At 35.8% G+C, this 22,693-nt stretch overlaps 1 protein-coding gene across 6 annotated transcripts in view; it reads left to right on the top strand.

Moving 5' to 3' along the window:
* The window catches only part of PIBF1 (progesterone immunomodulatory binding factor 1), a 146,674-nt gene that overhangs the window by 31,972 nt on the left and 92,009 nt on the right, over positions 1 to 22,693 (top strand). For all 6 annotated transcript variants that reach the window (XM_083810486.1, XM_083810487.1, XM_083810485.1 and 3 more), the window contains exons 6-10: positions 7,580 to 7,713; positions 9,760 to 9,868; positions 13,961 to 14,142; positions 16,793 to 16,918; positions 18,986 to 19,084. In XM_083810486.1, the coding sequence (XP_083666612.1) occupies positions 7,580 to 7,713; positions 9,760 to 9,868; positions 13,961 to 14,142; positions 16,793 to 16,918; positions 18,986 to 19,084 (650 nt within the window). The remainder of the gene's footprint in view (positions 1 to 7,579; positions 7,714 to 9,759; positions 9,869 to 13,960; positions 14,143 to 16,792; positions 16,919 to 18,985; positions 19,085 to 22,693) is intronic.

The following is a 22,693-nucleotide window of genomic DNA, read 5'->3' as shown; positions in this document are numbered from 1 at the left end:
AAGTTCCTTGCCTATGATTAAAAAAACTTTACGCTCTTTGAATGCTTCCTCTGGTTTCCTGTCCGATGTTTCTTACCGCTTAAGTTTTCTCTGACGGTTGTATTTCTTTTATCTATGCTACTCATAAACTGAAACCAAACACTTTGTTAAAAACTTCTTTAAGAAACTACAAATGCAGATTTTTGAAATACAGTCATCACTGAAGTTGATCTTTTTTTTTTTCCTGTAAGAATAAACCGCTTCCTATAAGGTACTCCCTTTTTGTTTTCAGTATTGCAAATGATTATGGCTCTTCCTAAGTAGTTTCACTTTCCTTTTTTCCCCTTTGTAGAAACATGGAAAGGAACTAAAATATGTGCATATCTCCAATCTTTCTATTAACTAGAAATAGTCTTGGGCAAAGAGGAGCTTGCTGGCTTTTCTGGCTGTTCACGGAAACACTAGATCTGCATAAGTTTTATATTTGTAGATATTCACTCAGAAATAAAGACATAAGAAATATGAGAATATTAGCTATAGACTCGCAGGAAATCTATCTAGCCAGTACAGAATTGAGGTGGGTTATCAGGGAGTGTAGTAATACGACGAGGAGTAATGGCTTAAACTAAAAGAGGGGAGATTAAAAAATATCTCTCATATCTACTCTAAAAGGGTGGCAAGGCACTGGACCAGGTTGCCCAGAGAAGCTGTGGATGCCCCATCCCTGGAAGTGTTCAAGGCCAGGCTGGATGGGGCTTTGAGCAACCTGGTCTGGTGGGAGGTGTCCCTGCCCATGGCAGGGGGGTTGGAGCTAGATGAGTTGCTTAGGAAGGAGCTCGTTCGGCACAACAGATGTAGCCTTACACAAAAATGAGTACTGGGAAACTCAGTACAGTTACCTGGTGTTATAGCCACGCAGCCAACTGAGCTTTTAAGTCTCCAGCTGCACTAGCTAGGAACCTTGCTTCTGTAAAAACTAAATTGTCATTGTAGCCTTGTAAAAGAACTAATTGACAAATCTGCATCTTCTTTCTCTATAGGCAATTTCATAAAATAATGTGTACGAGAAAAAATTTATTTCTGATTTCAGGCTACAAAAGGCATCTTTTAAGTATTTATCACCTGTGTTTGTGCCCTTAGGTATATGAAAACATACTCTTCTTGCTCAGAAGGGGCTGGAGGTCTTAAGTGTTTATCAGCCTCTGTTAACACTCATTTAATTCCCCGTATGCAGAGCAGTAAGAGCAAGAAACTTACAACTTTGATACAGAGTTTTCTTGTTGATTGTCTGTCGCTGCTCTCAGTTAGCACTTAATCAAAGCCTGCTCAATCTGTAGCACAGACCCAGTAGGGTGGCGAGCTGCTTCTGAGGACTGGTAGCGAAAGAAAGGAGTTTGAAGACTGTTTTCTAGCACTGCAACATAATCTGATAAACACATCTGGTGTCAAAAGATCTTTGCCTCTATTTTCTGTTTTTAAAGTGATTGATATTTAAAGTGATTGAAGTAGTTCAGCAGTACGACCACTTTGTTGATGGCTGTCTTTATATAATCATTGCATCTTGTGATTTAGATTGGTACAATTCCCTTGGTTCCAGGTTCAGCAGCAACAGTCCTGGCGGGAGGCGGTGGAACTTGTAAAAGTGCTGTTCTTGTATTTAAGTGCTGGTGGATCTCTTATCAGATGTATAGGACAGACTTCTTTCAGTTCTCCTTTTACAGTGCTCAGTACTTCAAGTACGAATGACATTGGCATTGCCACCTTTGGAGGTACGGGTAGAAAAAGAAAGTCCAGGTATAGAGCTAGATTACCAGGAGCTTGCCAGAAATGAAACCAACTTCTGATGTGGGTGTTGCCATGCTGAACAGCAGCCTACTATTTTCAGAGTCATTTGATTCCAGAGTGGTTAGAGCCTTTACTCAAACTGGTGTAATTTACTTCTCTCTTTCTCCCTCTCTCTCAAGACTGAGAGTCCAAGAAGGAAACTCTACTTTTCTTTGTAGCTCTAGAAGATGAAGTATTGCTTTCTTCATTTTGGCTGCAAGTTTCTTGGCAATGTTTTCCAGGAATTCAGTCCTGATACAATTTTATCAGGTCTTCCTTTCTGTAGCTATAACCCTTTTTCTGTAAAGTTGCCTTCTGGACTTGTAATCAAATTTATAGTTTGACGGTTATCTAAAAGCTTTGGGTAGCTGAAAGACAAAGTTGAGTGTATGTAGGCCAAAGGTCTTTTCTAAGACCTTGTCTCTGAATTGGGATTAGTAGCTGTCAGGTTTTGCTAGACAGATCTTATAATTTTCTGTGTGATAATGTTTCCCAGCTGGAGGAAAAACATTTCTATAGCCTTCAAAGAACGAACTAAGCTATTGCATCCAAAGGGTCAGTTGGCACTAGATGTGTCTGGCTGTGTTGTAAAATCGAGGCTGCTATTGCCACTCCAGAAACACCATGTTCACTAAGATTTCTGCTGAAGGTTTCACATCTGTAACTAGAGACTGCACGCTAGAAGCCTTCCCCAGACACCAGTTCTTTCAAGCGGTGCTTTGATTACTTGTCCCTTCCAGAGAACAATGCAGAGGCCAAATAAAGCTTCAGTTCTAGGTTAACTGTGTGTCTCCTTTCCTTCATTATTGTTAATGTTTATCTCGTACAGGAAGAAAGCTGCAAAGAAAATTTTTCTACCAATAACTGTTAGCTCAGGGCAGCAATTTCACACTTTCAAGCCTCAGGAAAACTCATATATCTACTGAAATTCTTTCATATCTAATGTTCTTCTACCTCTTGATATAAAACTGTGACTTGTATAGATTGCTAGTTATTGTTCAGAAGGAGCAAATGGCTTAATTCTGGTCTCTAATGCAATGATCACAAGGATTTTTTCACCTGAGAACATTTAAGTGAAGAGTAGATTCTCATCAACTCAGATCCAGAGAAAAAGAGCTCATTATTTCCCCCCAATTTCTTTTGCAGGAAAGGCATTTATGCTAAATCTCTTCATCCTTACCTTTCTTGCAGAACTCCACTGTTTTGAAAGTAGATCAACGTTTTCATTTATCATTTTTAATGGCAGGTAATGTCCTATCTACAATCCTTGGCAGATTACCAATTTCATACCAACATACTAGAACAGATGTTTTATTCATCCAATTATGTGTAACGTTTTCCTGTCATTTGGGCAGTTGTATTCAGATAAATACTGTATTGACCAATAAACAAATTGAAACAAAATGCCATTTTTACTAAGTAGCAGCAGCTCATCCAGATAATGAAGGAGTTTACACATTACAATGATATAGTAGCTTTACATTTGCAGAGGTTTTTAGGTACTTTAGAATATGAATAGAAAGTGCTGGCTCGTGTGAGTGATCCTTCAAAGATGAAGTTCTTTGAAATAAGCTTTTTAAAAGCAGGATCACTTTCTTTCACAGGCTTATCTGTCGATAGTGTGAAGTCATACTACCTTTACTTGATTGGCTGATGAATCTTTTCCCTGCGTTTTTGTTGTTTATCTTCTCATCCCCACAGGCCTTTCAAAAGATCAGCAAATCCCTAGCATGTATTATGTCTCACTGAATTTGTTCAAAAAGTATGTCATCCACGTTTTGTACTTGGAATTTAGGTAGGCGTTTGCTTCAGTGACTACCCTAAGTTGCTCTTCATTCCAGATGGAGGATAAAAGCGAAGCTTAATATCATAAAACTGAGGTCTGTCATTATATCTTTAGTTTCTGTATCTGCTTTGGGTTTAAAATGGTGCAGATTATGTAAGATTAGAATCGCTTCCTTGAAACAGCCTCCTATCACCAGTATTTGTAAAGAAAATGGAAACGCTTTTTGGTAGGGACTACTTCTCGTGCTCTCTAGATATCCTCTGTTCTGGTTAAACACTGGGTCTGTTGGACATTTCTATTAATTTCTTTAGGCAATGTATGTCTGCCCATCTCGTATAGCACAGGTTCATTTGTTTTAACCACCTCATTTGTCTGAGTTGCTACTCTGTGCAGTAGTAAAAGTTAGTAAGAAGCTGAAGAAAAGCCATGCGTTGTTGGTAAGATCACCATAATCACGTTCCATTGCAAGTAAGTAATGTTTATCCTTTAAATTTTGTTAAGGTTTGTCAGCTTATTTAAACAAGTTATTTTTATTTATTGGTGTTATTTCCAGTTCAAGTCCTCGAAAGTGTATCTTGATCCATTTTAAAGCCCACTTTCTGCTTCAGCAGGACAAAGCTGTTCATCAGGACATCCAAGCTATCTCTTGGAGATAAATTGAAAGATAAAGATGTTCCAGTGCAGAGATCTTAAAATCAGTTCAGGGTACATGAATGTTGTTATAAACCAAATTAACTTCATCGCATTCAAAGCAGAGCTTATTCTTCCTAAGCGCAGGCAGCTTGATTGCTTGTATTTAAGATGTATTGCTATAGAAGACCAGAAGTCTGTTTATCTGCTACCTGGAGTTATGCATACTGTAGACTTTTCTCTGTGTTAGTGTATAGCCTGAATGTTTGACTTGCCTCGTTGCTTCTTTTTCCTGTGGTTAAAACGCACCTTTGACACTTGAAAGATCAGGTAATTGGAAAACAGAGGCTTATGCAGTAGAATTAGTATTTCTTCAAGAATTACCGTAAATCCTTAAAAACAAAAAGACCAAAAAAAAGCCCCATCTATGTTTAATTATCTGTTTAAGTGTTTGATAGTTGAAATATGTCTTGGTATCACTTTTCAAAAGTAGACTTTAACTTTCCCACATCGCCTGAGATATCTTGTTGTTGCTTGACATTATCGTGGCATTAACAACTGATTTGTTGAGTAAAATTCAAATCCTGTTTTAAGTCTCAGGTGTTAGAAGGTACAAATTTTGTAGATATTTAACTTTTAATCGATGCTTTAGAGATGTTCATGACAGATTTGTCTGGAGATGTGCTTGGAAATACATCTGTAGTTCACCAATTTTAATTTTATACTTCTGGTAATTGTCTTCTAGGTGCTAAATCTGTAAGACTGTAGGAGTTTTAATAGCCCACTCTGTGAGTGGTGTATAAATTTCAGCATGATATTAGCATCAGAATGGCACAGGATGATATCTACAAAGGAATTACATCAAAACTTAACCTTTCAGTTTGCACGTAACTTTCAAGTGCCCTTACCACCCTATCCTATTGCAAGATGAGTCATGTTTGTGCTCGTATAGTCCTGCCTTGCTTAATGTATGTCATTAATTACTATAAACCTAAAAATAAGCATTAGGATGAATAACAATTGTGTCTATAAATTACACATTCTTACTGATTTGTCAAAATTTTCAGGAAAACTTTGTAAAGCTATGATTTTGTGTAAAATCGTGATCCGTGTGATTTTAGGGCAAGTAAAAGTTGTTAATTTGTGAAATATATTTGTCAACAGCATATCTGTAAGTAAGTAAGTAAGATTAGTAGGTCAGTTGTGCATTTCTGTAATGTCTAACAAGCATTTAGGTGTTTTTTCCAAAAGACATTCTGTTAGGTTTTCTTTATGGTGCCTCTGAGTTTGGTAAAGAGCGTTCTTTGTACGTTTCTATCCCTATCCTCGAGTAGTATTATCCTTGTATTTGCTCCTCTCGGCAAGTCTAGGAGGAGCAAATACAAGGAGTCACCCGCTCTATATATCCTGTTGTTGTGAACTTTTCTTGTCTATTAAAAGCTAGCTAAAGACAATTACTGTTCTTTTATATGCCTGTCTAAAGCATAGCTTGTAGTTTACTTTTTCAAAAGTAAACACTTATTCAAGTTACTGACTACAAAATTAATCTACAGGGGAGTAATGATTGATTCTATAGTCACATCTTAAGGCAGTCATTTGGCCTTGTAGAGAACAATTCTGTGATGTCCATTGGATATAACCAGATAGTTATACTATAACTAAAGCATCTGTTATTGATTATCAAGCCCGTCACATATAAACCATGCTGAAAAAAAAAAAAAAGAAAACAGAGCTCAGCAATGTTCTAAGAAAAGCATTTGAAAACCAATGTGCTGATTTGAGTATTAGAAGTTATGAATTACAGATGGGGGATGGGTTAGCTCGGAGTGGAGTTTACAGGGAGAAAATGGAGATTCAGAACAAATTTGTCCCCAGATAAGAAAACTGGAGTTCCTGTGCAGAATTACCACTGCAAAAGAGCATTTCCCCCACAGGATGGAAATGCAGTTGAGAACTCTTCAATTACCGTGAAAGCAAGTCCATTTTAGTTTAATCTCATGTAGTAATCGGATATTATTAAAACAGAACTCATGAATTTCTTAAACTTTGCAAATAGTGGGATAATATTCCTCTTGCTTTTAACTTAGTCTTGTCTCATACTGTGAGCAGTATAAGAGTACTGGACAGGCCATTACCTGTTTTTTCTCTCATAAATGATTTTAGTAGTAATGTACATGATTTTTTCACACTGCAAGAGTGAACAATACCTGCAGCAAAACACACGACTGGTGTATGTATCAGAATATGAGAGTGTTCAGGATGCTGTCAACTGGCTTAGGAAACAGTAACAGAAGGTGTCAATTTGGAAGAATGATAGAATTAGGTTACTAGGGAAAACGTTTACATGCCTGAGGGGTACTATCAAAGTTTTAATAAGCAATTCTTGTTGTCCATCAGTTTTTCTCTACCGTGGGTGGAATAATGTTATTTTTTGTTTGTTTGTTTTTTTGTTTTAGGAAATGAGGTAGTATGGCATTTAGGGCAAACAAGTAAGCTTTCTGAAAACAAATACTATTAAATTCTACTTTGTAGAAAAATCTGAGAAAGGGAGTGAAGATTGTGGATTGAGGTATAGAAGTCTGCCGTTCCTGTAGGGGGTGAAGGGAATAATACAATGATTAAGGATTCTCTTTATCTTCATAAGGAATAACCAGTGTTTTAAAAAGACAGGTGCTTTCTGTGTGTTCTCTTGCTTGGGTCCTGTTTTCTAGTTATAATAGCCTTTTATAGTAGTTCATAATAGTCTTTTAAGGTATCTGGAGAGGAAAAAGAGGAAAACAGAAATTGATGTGGATATATCAGTAAGTAAGTTCCGTTTTTTCCCCTTATTTTTTTCTCTTCCCCTGCTTGTTCCTTCACCAAAGCTTTGAAAGACATGTTTCAGCAAGAATAAGCTACCAGATGAAATTTGGGAATAACTAGCTGAAACTTTCACAGAACTTCCCAAAGTTTCTGAATGACCAACTATCTTTCTTTCTTTTTTTTTTTTTCCAAATGGACCAACAAGTATCTTCATAAGCAGACTGGTTTTGAAAATGTTGTATAGGTGGTATGACTTGTTCTGTTACAGTCAGTGTTCTACAAATGTGTATATATGAGGGCTACTGGTCTAAGAAGTTGGGCTAATGGACAAGAGCATTAGGAAAAAAATAGGTATATTAATCAACAGTTAAAATAAGATAAGTTTGACTATCCATATAGCTGGTTACTTTGTGGTGTGTACGAGATTTCATTTGTCTCAGTATTTGGCAAATACTACCGCTTGAATATATATGAGTGGACTTCACAACGCTTGGACTGTGATTGTTTTAAGTAAATATAAGTATAGCTGTGGTCACTTTAAAATGTCTTGCATTCTAGAGCTATGAAGATGAGAGGAGGAGTCGGTCAGAACTTGAGGTTAGATGCCAACGTTTAACTCTGGAACTGGCTGATACCAAGCAGATGATTCAACAAGGTGATTACAGACAAGAGAATTATGATAAAGTAAAATGGTAGGTATCTCTAAACTTCATGTTCTACTAATATACAAATACGAATAGATTAAAAGCTTTTTATTTTACTCAATCAAGGTTGAAGTTTCATTTTATGATTTTTGGTTCATGTGTGCCACTTATTTTACCTTACCTGTCCACTGATAACTCAGCTATGTCGCATAGAATATTGAAGTCATAAAATGAGAAACAGGTTAAAATCTGATGCATCAAATTATCTTCCTAAAAGTTTATTCAACAATTTCCTGTGTTTTCAGAAGAACCTACCTGTTGCATTGCAACTATAGAAATGGGAGCTGTCAATGTCAAACACCTTAGGAAAAAATACTATTTTTTCAGGGTTTAAAAGCTGTGATCTAACAAAATGGCTAGGGCTCTACTGCGGGGTGCCCGCACAGTGAATTAAGAGAGTAGGAACTTGGGAATTAATGTTTAACAATTTAAACATTAACATGTTTAACAACCATAAATCTGAAAGGGCTGTTATGAGAACTGAGATTTGAAGATTCTCTTCGTCAGAGAATCGTAAGAAAACCTTTGTGGAACTACAGAAAGTTCAAGTGTCTCTTTCCATTTTTAAAATACAAATTTTAGAGTTCTTGCCTATGCTTTGAGTGCCCATCTCATAAGCAAAATAGTGAAAATGGATTTTTTTATAAATACGCTCAGACACATACTTCACAGTCTGGCTCCCCAACAGCTTTTTCAGTGTGCTTCCGAGTACGTGAAAACAGGCCTTTGGCAGATTTTTTGGGAAATTGATTCAAAAATGAGGTTTATGAATAGAAAACACCCTGTCAGTTCCTTGTTGTTCATACTGCATAAGCTCAGGTACAGTTATTGACACAAATGACTGTGCCACTAACTCATTTGAAAGAGGGTCTGTCTTCTGGATAACTGTTCACAGCCATATATACTAAAACAACCTTGGAATCTACCTGGGAGCTTGTTGCAAATAGGATGGATTGATGCTATGGTTTGCTTCCCATGTGCAACTGCATCTTATTAAGTGGATTGTAATAACTTTCTTGTGAATGGCCCCTGTGTTTAACAGTGTACATTTAAAATAGTCTTGAGTTGAAAAAGGCATGAATGAACGTGCCAAAGCTATATTTGAGAGAGTAGGTCGTATTCATCTAGGTAGGCACAGACGAAGGGGAGGGGAAGGAGCACTACTGGCATGCCTGCATCAGGATATTTGGGAGCATTGCGGGTTAATCACTTCCAGGCTCATTTCTGCCTTTAAAAATGTTTTGTTAAATCTTCTGGTTCTGGTGTAATGCAAGTTATCTCAGTTCTAAAGCTATGCTATGCTTAACGTAAAACTGGTTAGCTTTTTTCCAAACTGCAAGCTCATACTGGCTCATTCATTCCACTGCTCTGACAGGGTCAGCTACAGTGGTGACATAGAGCTGCTTCTTTGTGCATATGGGAAGCACTGTTATTTAGGGCACCAATGTAATTTTTGCAGATGTGTGATGTATATTTTAAACATGAGAAGAGTAGTATTACTCCCTCTGGCATCAAGGGACTGCATACAAGGGAGAGCAGCAATTGAGAACAACTGTACTTCGCTTTCTGTGTGATTAGGAAGATGGGAATGAAGTCATTTTTTATTCAACTTCAATATCTGCAAAAGATTCAGGAGAATGTCACGGGAAATAGCATCAAAATCTTGACAAAACTAGAAGGCTAGACGAGGGTACCTACATTTCTCCTCTTAGCAATGGAATGTACAGCCCAAAGTTACACTAAAGAAGAATAATCAGAAGAGGATGAAATAATTTAGGATAGGGATTCAAAATTAGTATACTGTAATTTAGAATCATTGTTTAAATATTTAAATGAAGAAAACTCTTTCCTATAATAAGACTCCGTTGCAAGTGCTAATAACTAAAAATGGTTAGATTATCACTAGCTGCTCTGTGAGTGACTTGATAGTAGAATTCGGTGTCATGAACTGAAAGAAGGCTAAGAAATTACAAAAGCATAGGACTCTTATTCATTACATTTTACAAGTCTAATAATTTCACTTTATTTTAACAGTGAACGGGATGCATTTGAACATGAATTGTCAGAACTCAGAAGAAAATATGAAGTATTAGAGGTGTCACATAAAGCACAAGCTAAAGAAAGAAATGATTTATCAAAAGAGGTAAACTTTAAATTTCATATTTCAGTAATTCTCTTCAACTCAGGAGTTTGATTCTTTGTTATGTAAGCACCTCTAGGACCATGGAATAATTTATATTAAGATGGCCCTTGGGACGCCAGCTGGTCCAACCCCTCCATGCAGAGTAGAGCCACTTTAGGTCAGGTTGTTTACAGCTTTGTCAAGTTTTTAATGTCTCTAAGGGTGGGGATTCCGTGGCCTTTCAGGACAACCCATTCCATTGTCTGTCTGTCCTCTTCATGAAAAAGTCTTTGTAAAACCTAGTCAGAGGTGTAGCGGCTTGTTGCCTATTGTCCTGTCACTATGCACTTCTGAGAGTCTGGCCCTGTTTCTGTGTTCCAATTATATAGGTGAAGATAACAATAAGATTTTCCCTGTCCAGATTTGTCTTCTGGCAGCTAGGGAAGGAGGAAGGGGAAAACAAATGAAAAAAAATTGTTCTCTGAGCCCCTTCATGTGTTGTAGCCTATGACCATCTTGGTAGAGTTCTGGCCTTGGTCCAGTATGTTAACGTCTATCTTTATGGGGAGCCCAAAATGGGACAAAACCTAGTAGCTACATGGCTTTCTTTGCTGCCAGGATGCAATTCTGGCTTATGCTCAATTTGTTCAACCTTTTACTTACCTATGCAAGCCATATCTTGTTGAATTTACCATAAAGGGGCAAAATGTTTATTATGGGAGGCATCTGAAAGCTATGCAGAAGTCCAAGTAAATGACATTGACAGTTCGCCCATCCAGGGAGCCAGCCTTGTCAGGTTTGCCAGACACAGGCACAGTTTGACTTTGGTAAATCCATGCTAGTTGTTTCTAGTCACCTGTTCTTCCATATTCATGGACATGGCTTCCAGGATGATTTGCTTTGTAATCTTTGAAGAGACTGAGATCAGACTTGACCAACTTATAGTCCTCATGTCCTTATATAGTCCAACCCCTCGGTCCTTATCTTGAAGATGTATTCCAGTTGTCAGAAGGCTTTTTTATGTGCTATGGTCTTCCAAGCAGGAGAGCACCCTCACTAGTGAGGCCAGCTCCTTCAACATTGCTCATACACTTTGCGTTCTTCCCTAGGTGTGTGTACATGCCACGTTCCTAGCTCTCTAGGTCAGTCTTCCTTTGTTTCAGTCTTCCAAAGGCTGAATGCTGCGAGTATGCCCTCTCTATCAACAGGTGCAGAACCAGTTATAATTTACTTTAAATCTTTCTGACCAGTAGTGACGATAGGGCAGAGCTACCGTATGGCTTGTTCTGTCGTGTATGTGGAATACATAGTTTTCTCTTCTTTGTGACTCTTAGGTAACTGAAGCATTACTGACTTTTCCTTCACTTTGCAGAAGTTAGGACTGTGTCAGAAATAAAAACACGGGTGTTCTGGACCTCCTCTTTCTATGATACTTTCTACTGATGAGAAGAATTCCAGTGCTGCTTGCCTTTTGGGCAGGACTGTCTACTAGGCTGGTAGACTTCTTTTTTTTGAATTGTCTCCATTAGTCTTTGAAAGTGTTTCTGTTGGGAAGATGTATAAATGCCTTCTCAGATACAGAGGGATTCTCAACTTTCTTAGGGTTCTAGTGAGTTCTGATTCCCGTTAGGTCAGTCACTTCATGAAGGTCTCAAACATTGCCATCTGGTAGCACTAGTATTTCACAAGGAAATTCTGCTCTGAAGACCTTCCAACAGCCAGAGGCCTGCTAGGTCAAGAGAAACATTTCTTTGTTGCTTCTCAGTTCATTAATTTATTCATCCAAGAGTCACAGTTGTTCAGTGATGGCACCCTATTGAGCACGTATGATAACTTTTGGGTCAAGGAACTCAGAAACACATATGGAGGGTGTTTCCAAATCCACTGGTTTATAGGATTTGGTTGCTTATACCAGTACAAGCTTTCATTGTTTAGTATCCATTATCACTATTTCTGCATCTAGATTGTTTATAGGGAGGATTTGTTCGCTGAACCTCCAGGATTAGTTTTTCACAATAAGTTAGCTAGTTAGGAGTGAATCATCCAGTACTTTAAAAATCACTAGAGGGTTTTTCTCTTCATCTGAGGTAGGTGTAACTTTGCAACAGCTTTTCAGGAGGGAAAAAGGTGGTGTTTTTGTTTTTGCTTTACTGAATCTCAAGAAAGAAACTTCATCAGTTTCTATTACCATTGTCTAATTTTCAGGTGATTTGTAGCTCAATGCAACTTCAGTGCACAACTAAGGCTACTTTTTAAGCTGGGTTTATGTATAGAAATCTTACCAGGAAACACCAAAAGGAAGAGGGAAACAATTGATTAGCTGTTCTGAATAAATTTTGTGAATTTTATTAATTTCTTTTAATGTGATATGTAAGAGACACTGCATGAGAAGGTTACTCTTGAGTTCTGTACTTGTCTGGGCAAGAATCAAGTGGAGGATCTCTGTCTGCTGACTGACAGTAGCAGCCTAGTGAGACCAATTACTTCCTAGAGAATTCAAGGGAGGTTGTGTTCCTAAGAGTCTCTGAACAGTGTTACAGGTTAAATGGTGACTATACCTACCACTTAAGAGAGTGCCTTCTCTCTTCTGCCTAATTTTGCAGGTAGCCATAGAGATCTTCTGAAAAAAACGAGGAACAAATTGATGTTTTGTTAGAAATTCTTTTATTTTCTCTTTTATAGCAATCTGAAGGTTTTGTTAAGCTGTTTCTTCATCGATGTTTTAGCATTGTAAGGGGATATCAAAATGCAGGTTTGTTCTCATCATGCAACAATGGCCAAGAAAGTATTGTCATGTACATGGAGATGTATGAAGGCATCAAGGGCTGAAGTGTAGCAGCAGTAGTGTTTTTTCATTAATTTTATACTAAGTAAATCTTAAAAGGAATAAAAATAGTACCACTTTAGACTAAAATACCACTTCAGGTGTGTTTACACAGTATATATTCCAGGGGAGGGAGGAGTTGGAGGGGTAGGAACTTCTAGATTTTTCTTAAAGTAGTAATCCATAAAGTCTGTTATCACTGTAGATGGTACATATAACCTGTTACTTTGAGAGAGAGGATAGTTTTGTGTTTTTTTTTTTCCCTTAAAACAAAGTATAGGACAGGCATTTACACCTTATCCTCAATGGTGTTCATATTCAGCAAGTGGTCAAATAGAGGGAGCTGTGCCTGAAGAGCCTTTTTCCCTACGAGTTTTCAGCTGCTGAACTACTTGCTTCCTGTGGGTGACCCAAATATCTCCCTTAAGTAACCTTTTTGTGCTTTTATGACTCAGGAGGCATGAATTCTCTTTAAAATGTGTACAGGATGTTTTTATGTCTTTGGGGACACGTTTCTCATAAGTTATTAATTTCTTATTCTTTTAACTTGGCATGTGACATCCTTGGGAGCTTAAACTGCAAAATTATTGAAGTTGATAAAAGTGCCTTTTGCTACTGTATATGGAATTGGACCACTCAGCACCAGTGACATTATGCTCTGTGGTTGTTCTCTGATGACATTAATATCAAATAGATGTGGGGACCAGTTACAGCTATCTGTAGCAATGCTGTTCTAAACAAAGGTGAAAAAAAAGGATGCATAGTCTTCCTTGCTCTTGGTCCTGGCCTGGAACGTTACTTTGTCTGTGACAATCATAGTTCAGCCCCAGAACTATCAGTTTCGCCTTTTCTTTATTGAGCAGTAATCACTCTGTTGCCTTTAAACCCTTCACTTCTATGTCTTAGAGTATTGTAGCCAGCATGATGATGGGTTTGTACCAACAATCATATTTAGTATGTATTATTTCTGATTTAGTGCTATCAGTATTATTCAGTGCAATTACTATTCAATAGCTAACTGTTATATAGATATACAGGAATATTAAGGGGCACTTTACACTTTTTCAGGTGCCAACTACCAAAAATAAATAATGAAAAATTCATAAAATTGAAATTTTATTAAAGTCTTTTTTGAGTGTAGAGCTTCACCAACTTAAACATGACTATAATTTTTTTTTCAGTTTGAGTGTTTCATAGAATAGAGTCAAAAGGAAAAAATCCGTATGTGTATGTTGGTTAAATATTTATCTAGAAGTTCACGTTAGTGTTCTTTTTAATGCCTTTTATAGCTGACAACCATACAACAATCCCTAAACCTGTTGCAAAAAGATAAAGATTATCTTAATCGCCAGAACATGGAGCTTAGTGTTCGCTGTGCACATGAAGAAGATCGTCTTGAAAGACTTCAGGTTCAGTTAGAGGATGCCAAAAAAGCTAGAGAAGAAATGTATGAAAAATATGTTGCATCCAGGTAAGTTAATGTGTCTTCACTTCTGTCAAGTAGTCATTGTTGAACTTTTACCTTGTTTCTTGCACAAATCCTGTTTAAAAATAAAAAATCTTAGCTTCCAGAAAACTAGCCTATATTTGTGTAACTAGAAATAGAATGCTACTTGTGCTTTTAATGTGTATTTATACATGAGGAAAAGTTTCTTTAAACTTTTATATAAGACTACAGCAGTGAAGGTTTCAGTATTGAAAGCTTACGGCAACAATGCTCTTTTCTGTATATAGAGATTTAGTAAGGTAAGTGAAATTAATTGCAAAAAAAGAGAAATTATTCTAAGTGCGTGTTTCACCTCTTTCATTGCCAAATGACCTTTATTAAAAACAGGAATGTTTGAAAAGATAATCTAAACCATTTTTATAGAATAAAATATATTTAATTTTCACAAATGTTTAAAATAGGACATAGTTTGTTTCATATCAGCTCTCAGTCTTTCATATCTCAGGTCTGAATACAGATATTCTAACATTAGCCTTGAGGAACAAATTGACCATTGTATGCTAGTCAATGTGGTAAATAGTGTCAAATTTTTATGCTATTTGTATTGATATTGGCATATGTACAGGATGTCAAATAGGAAATAGTACATTATTTACCAGTATGTCTTGCTACATATATAGTACTATACTATAAAACTTCAGACCACATTTAGATTTTTCTTATTCAAATTTCAAGGTTATCCAGTTCATGGATCGTCTACATTTCCCTACATCTAGATGACAAAAATACTATTTCAAAATTTACCCCAAAATGATATCATGTATTTGCCTATATGTAATTCATTAATGAACATACAGCTTTTTTTTGGTTAGCAGGGTCCTTAGCAAAACAGCTGTGGGTTGGATGAATCTCCTCTTGAGCTTCGAGTACGAAGCCAATTCAGTTTTCCTTCCTTTTATTTGAATCAGCAAGATGCAAGCAGCATCTATAAATCTTGTGTCCTTTCATAACTAAGATGAAGTGTCCTAAATATGACTCTCCCATAATACAACTAAAAGACAAATTGTTATCTAAATGGAAATATAAGAGCACTCTACTGAAATTACCAGCTATGGGGTTCCAGTCCGTATTGCTTATCAGAAGTCTGTCTAATATTAAGTATTACTTCTTTCGCTACAGTTGCTTCAGCAGCAACTCAGTGTTCATTAAAAGGTGCTTGGCAAATCTGTCAAGCTATTTACTTAGACTATTTCTTTTAAACAAGTGGTATCACTTGTTTATTTTAGTTAGCATAAAAATAAGTGTCACTTTTAACTGTCTTCTGGTGACATCACTGGGGGCGTTCAGGGCTCTTCCAGATTCTTCTAAAATTTTCAGTGAACCTTCCTGACTTTTAACAGTCTTGCTACTGGAGAGGAAGTATAATTTCTGCAACTGTAGAAATGATAAGTAGTTATGGTAATAGCAAGTAGTAATGATAATAGCAAATTGTTGCCATCTGAGTACAAAGAAAATGATAATGCTAGTTGATTGTGTAAGAATTGTGTCCTGATCTTCAGCATTTGTTTCCTTTCTATGTATTGAGCTATGTAACAATGTAACACGTACAGAACAGGGAAAAAAAATTCTAATGTACTGTACAGTGTGCTTTTGGGGTCATTAACTTCTGTATTGTATCAAAGATCTTCACAAAATACCTTGCTATAGAGTGGTGCACTTGAGTAAGGAAGGGAGAAATATTTACTTTGAAGAGCCACCTCAAATTCAGTGTCTTAATAAAAAAACAAGCATGAAAACCTGAACAGCATACATTCTGTAATATGTAAATAACGTAATGCTTTTGTTTAAATCAGAGGAAGTTTTTGGCCAGTTCAGGTACTGACTTCTAAAACGTACAAGCTATTCCACAACTGGAAATCCAAAGGATCTAAAACCTTTTATGGCAGTAAATGCATATTTCTTCATATATGTGCTTTTATTTCCAGACCTGTAATGGCCACCAGTGGCTTTGTTGTGGATTGATTATTCTTGAACAGTAGCTAAGTGTCAGTATTACTCTGAAATGAGATGATTTATCCTGGAATCTTCTGATACCTGCTACTTAAAAATATATATATTTATTTTAGTTAATTTATTTGTAACATTGACAGGATAAATAAGTAAATCTTTTCATTTCACAAATTTCAACAGCATGTAATCTTCAGTGTTTCTTACAATGTTTTACCCCCAGGATGAGTTGTAAATAGCACACAACAAAATCTTGCAGTATGGCAGTATTGTAGTTATTAAGTTTACTGACCCTTACCCGTATGAAGAAGCTATAAAATGTTGGGAAGTAAGTAACTAAAAATCCTTTTAAGTGGTTAATTAATATAAACACTCATGTAGAGGGTGACACAGGATTTCTGCATGAATGTTAAACATGATGAATCAATGCCAAATGCATCAAACTTTATATATTTTAAAGTTTGTAGAAAGCTCTTGTTCCTGGTAAAATTTTCAGTAAATTTGCAAAGCAACATTGCTTAGAAGACATGCTAGCCTAAGTGGCAGGAAAATGAGTAAGAATCGAAATAAACTGTAAAATGTACTTGTACTGCTGCACTTGAAGCTTTGATATTTTGGCCATGCAATTCATTTTAAATTCCTGTGTCATTTGTGTGTTTATTTATAGGGACCACTATAAAACAGAATATGAAAAGAGACTTCATGAGGAGTTGGAACAATTAAGACTGAAAACAAATCAAGAAATAGAACAACTTCGAAGCACTTCAAAAGAGATGTATGAACGTGAAAACAGGTAGATAAGATGTGGCAATAAGCTAATTAAAACAGAAACTTGCAAGTACTATTTTGTGTTGAGGTACAATATTAGTTGACTGGCTTTATGAGAGATGAACAAAATGAGAGAAATTAAGTTCAATTGTAAAATTAATGAAAATCTTATAAAAGCTAACAAGAAACAATTTTGTTCAGTAGAGATAACCATGTTAAATTTATTATGAAATGAGTGACATTAACAATGTTAATGAAAAGAAATATTAAAACTCATCTGGTAGATAAACATTAGTGGTTTGAAGTTTCTTCAGATGTACAGAGTTAGTTAATTCATACAAAATGTGTTGATTTACCTGTCATGCTGTATGGACAGTCTTGAAACTGCCAGGAAACTAGAAAGGAAGGTACTGATGCAGAAAGCAAAGCAGAAAAAAAAATGAGAGAAACCAGTAAGACTTTGATACACTTCTAAAATCAATCTGTTTGAGACTTAGAGCATTATCATTCACAAAAGCATTCATTTCTTGTAAATTATAAAATCCTCTTTTGAAGGAGATACTAGTCCTGCAAAGACCTGTGGACTGAATTCTGTATTTTGTGTTGTCTTGTTAAATTCCATGGAATTATGTGTGGTGTTAGACATATATGTAAGTCTTTAGGGATCCCTTTAGGGTCTTGGACTTCTGGTGCTATATTTATTTTTGAGCCTGTTTTTTCGCCACTTGTACCCTTTAAAACAGGAGGAACACTTAACAATTCACTATAAACTCATTGTGTCTTGTGTGGACAAGAAAATAACTATAATAAAAAGATATTTGTGGCATTAGTATCTGTTCTTCTAATAGGTAGCTTTGTTATTGCTCTGAAGAGTGAAAAAAGAACATGACTCCTGCTGCCTGTCTTCCAGGCAACTGAAAGTTTCTAATTAAATATATTGCATCACTCTGTAGTTTTGCAAGCATGAGTAAAATGTGTATATATACGCGCACATACATACACACCACTTCCTCTATTCAAATCTGTATTGAGTTGCAAAGAATTATTAGACTGTCGGTTGAGCTTTGACATTGGTCTGTGTATCAGTGGAAAAAAAAAAAACATTGAAGGAAATCTTGTTTGCGTCTGGAACCAATCTACGCAACTTTTTTCCTCACTTTGAAATAATTACTTTTGAAGTGTAAATCGCTTATATTTGACTTCATATTTTACAAGGAAAAGGATTTCTAGTGCATGCTCTTTTTATAAAATAATCTTTAAAAAAAATTTCACCAAAAGATGGTGCTTTCCCCTCAGTGTGGAAGCCCAAATTAGGAGCAAAACAGTTTGAAGTGAAGTAATGTGATGTGATAAGATGCTGATTGACTATGACTGAAAATAAAACTAAGATGATGGTTTTATCTTAAAGCTCAAAGCATAGAAAGGTATTAAAACTAAGCTAATCTAATATTTAACTCTTTTCCTTCTCACTTTGAGAAGTCTGACGAGACTGATGTTTTCCTTGAATTTATCGATGGTTGTTTTACCCTTGGATGAGTCAGTCAAAGAAGATAAAATAAGGGGTGGGGTGGGATCCAATAAAAGTGTGATAGAAACCAGAAGGAAACACCAACAATATGCAAAACCTACATGACTAACTATGCAATTAGTTGCATGTGGAAGTAGGATTTCTGTGCCTGGCTAATCTTTTCGTTCTTTATCATAAAAGTTGTAAGTTACCTCAGCTAGAAAGACACCATTCCCGTAGTTTTTAGTGAAGTACCCAGTAAAATTATTGGAATGTACTGAATTCCTACAAAAAAAAAAAGAAGAAATTTATAGTTCTCGTATTCCAAATTGTTTATGGATTTCTATGTATAACTAGGTTGTTTGATCATTGTTTTTAGAATTTCAAAACTGGAAATTTTTATTTTTGTTGCTATGTATGAATGTAATGTGAAGTGTACTGGATAAGCATATAGACAGACAGCCCTCTATTGCTCTATCAGAATTGAAGTAGGTAGTATTAGAGTTGAGATCAGTCAGTAGTAATCCATGAAACAAAAGTCTTTTTCCTAACAGAATATTGACAGAATACTTCTGTTTCCTTCAGAAATTTGAGAGAAGCAAGAGATAATGCTGTTGCTGAAAAAGAAAGAGCAGTTATTGCTGAAAAGGATGCTTTAAGAAAATATGACCAACTCTTAGACCAGTAAGTATCTTTTAAAAATGCATATAAATAAATTTAAAGGTGTAAGTATTAGGGAGGAGGAATGACTGGTTTGTCTTTCTGCTTATGGAGAATAATTTCAATCACAAAAATTTTGTTAAAATGAAGTTACAGATTTAATTTTAGTGGTAACTTTTTTTCCATTACCAGTGCAGTAACAATGTGAATGCTTGATTCACCTCCTACAATCCTGTAAAGACATGCAACCTTAATTAGGCCTCTTGCAGAAAGAAAAGGTATATTTCATACTGTGTTGTAGCAGTGCTTAAACTCTGAACCTCTTCTTTTTCTTTAGTTGAAAGTAGAAAACATCTTTTACATGACTTTAATAATTTTTCTAAAAATGTGGATAGAGAGCAGTAGTCATAAACTGTTATGCTTGCTACATGCTTCTTTTCTTACTGTTCCCTTTCTTCCCTCTTTCCTAGTCAGCATATAAAATACAGGGTCTATACAAACTCACAGTGCAGTTCACATTGGTATAGGGGACCTACAACTGATTCTCTGCTGGTTTGCTGTCTACCTTCTTGCTCTGCAGCACCTTGTATTTGCTTTTTGTAAATTTAGAATATCAGCTATTATTAGTATTAGTAAATTATGGCATATTTAAGAACTATTGACCATAATCAAAATTGTTCAGGGTATGTTTGTCATATGTCCTTAATTTTGGGGCTTGTTTAATTGTTTAGTACATCTCTTTTTTCCAAAACAAAAAGGTCAGTCCACTAACCAAGTGTACTACCCTGTCATCTACTCAAAGGAAGTACTTATGTGAACTTTTTTTTTTGCTTGGAGTTGTTTTTAATTGCACATAGTAATCACATGAAGTGTTAATTTAAGCACAAACACAAATTATTTAAAGCCTTTATGTTTTGCATAAAAAACTCCTGCATTGCAGTGGCAATACTAGTGAAGAAATAGCACTGCCCCAACATTAACCACAAAGGACTGAAAAAATGTCAGCACTATCTAATGGTGTGAAACATGAGGTATAGTTCTAGAGTAAACAGGGTGGATTAGGGGACACGACATTCATGCTCATCTTCAGGGGTTTGACTTCAGGTTGATTCTAGTTTGGGCTGAAAGCATTATAGGTGTTCTTAGATTCTAAAAAAGGAATTCAGTTAGCAAACTTTGAGATGACAGCTCCAGCAGAAAAATCAAAGTATAGAAATCAAAGCTGGTTGACTGGGCACAACCAGGAAACTTGGCTCAAAACTTATCTCCTGAACCAAACTAAAATGCTAGTACAAGTCAACCGTGTGTTTCTGATGAGACTCGCAGCTTTCACTGAGTTATAACTCGCCATGACTTGAGGAACTCATATCTAACTAGAAGCTCTTCTGAAAAATAGGTCTAGCTTATGATAATTTGAATATGTACGCTTTCTTGTTTTTAATGGAAGTACCAACTTTATAATTCTTAGTATATTTTCAAATTTAAAAGCCATGTAGAAAATATTTTTCTATTCTGCTGTACTCCCATTTATATGATGTCACCTTTTTCCTACTGTTGCTTTTTTGAGAAGATACCCTGTAATCAGAAACATAAGAAACAATTTTGAAGTTTTTTTAGAAATAAGAGGAAAAATAAGAAAACTAGGAATATGCTATTTACCATCATCTTCATAAATACTCATGCCTCCATCCTACTGTAACTTTTTTTTATTCGTAAGTTCTCCAATTAAGTAAAACTCTTCTTTCTTCCCTTTAAATAAGTTGATGAGTGCTGGTGTTGGAGCTCAAGGAAGTAGGTTATTCCTCAGATGACTATGCTTTTTAAAGAAGAAAATTCTATTTGAGACAGTGAAAAAGACCTACTTCTTTAAAAAGTAGGTCTCCCTTTAAAACTGCATCCCTGCTAACTACAGTACAGGTGTCAAGACTGTGGCTTTTTACATATTCCAAATTATCTACCCTAATGAATTGCAAAGTAGCAAATTGGCATGATGAGATGGAATAAATAACTTAAGACCCCAAAGTCTGAGGTTACTGTGGACTGAAATATGATGGTTTTGTGGGTCAAAAAAAATCTAATATAACCAGAATCCCCAACAATAAAAAAAGGGCACTTACATTGTCCAATTCTATATTTAAGTGATTATAACAGCTAGTTCTGCTTTACTGAAAACAAGGTGACTCATCGTAGTTACCACTGGTATCATAATCTGTATAAACAAACATGTTTGAAAGCTTCAGAAGTATGTGGAATGTTGACTGGCCTGAATTCTGGTTAAATAAAGCCCCTGGCAAATCTTGTGATCAGAAGTGTAACTAATAGCCAATTTTCTAGTCAAGTGCAGTTATTTTCATTCTGCTTACTGATGTCTGTGATACCTTTTTGTAAATAGCCAGTTATGAATGCCAATAAAATGCTGAAGTGATAGTATTTGTGGAAGTGTTACATTGATAAACAATCAGTTGTTTTGACCTCAAAGTAGATCACTGTGATGTCAGGATTTAATTTTTGTTGCTCTCCTTGCTAATATACAGATGTGAATTCTGTGTGAGAATGTGTTTCATTTACATGTGGCAATGAAAGAACAGGTTTGATATTTTGGCTTAAACTGTGGCCAATGTTACATGTTCTAGAAAATTGACAAAATGGAGACATTTTCACTTGCCTCAAACTGCTCATAGTGTGACTGAGAAATTTTCAAATTTTAAAGCTATGTTAACTCAATTGAAGTCTCAGGGTTGAATGAGGAGAGCAACTCTAATAGTTCCGTCTTCTACTACACAGCTAAGTGTAGATGTTAAATATGTTCTAACTCTTCCTTCTTTTGAATATTTCTCAAGTGTTATTTGAAAATACTGTTATCCTCTTAGTAGTCCTTGCCAGAGAGAGGGCAGGAACATAACTGAAAAACAGAACAAGAACAGCCTTGCTTCCTATTGCTTTTTCCTACGAGTTAAATTTTCTAGTTACATATAAGATTAGAGGTCAAAATAAAATGGCTCCCATGGCAGGGTGTTCAAAGTGGAATCCAAAGCCTAATATGGGGTAAACTCATGCAAGAGCACTTCACCTCAGGGTATATTACAACAGCTACCTCTTGCCTTTTGTTTATTCCCTTCCTTTAAAACTTAAGGAGTGTAATTTTTTTTCCAGAACTGTACAGCTTAGCTTTATCTGTGGAAACTCTCCAAAACAAACAAAAAAAAAATCAGAATTACTGGGAATACAAGGGAAATCCCTAGATGGTGTGATTTTTTTTTTTAATTTTTATTTTTTAGAAGATCTTATTTTTCTTAGTGACCAAACAAGAAAATTTGTATTCTGCTATGGGAAGTTCATTGCTGCTAATGTGATGTACTACTCAAGGTGATTTTCTGTTTTTGGAATGATAAAATGAGATGTGTAGAAAAATGGAGAAATTAATAAATATGCAGTAAAAAGAACACTAAGAAAACTTTGTAATGGCAATAGTGTTCCTTCAACCTTGCAGTAGGCACTATTTAAAAAAAAAAAAAAATCTTACGAAAGCTAATGGAGGGCTTAAATTGCTGCCTCTGTCTATGAGGAAGTAAGATATTTTTAAGTATGTATGTGTGGCTTATTTTTTTAGTGTATTTAAATATGCAAAGATGT

The sequence above is a fragment of the Anser anser genome (assembly GCF_964211835.1).
Source record: "Anser anser genome assembly, chromosome: 1".
Taxonomy (NCBI): Eukaryota; Metazoa; Chordata; class Aves; order Anseriformes; family Anatidae; genus Anser; species Anser anser.
Note: the sequence above shows the minus strand (reverse complement) of the source record. Positions and strands in the feature narration are given on the sequence as shown.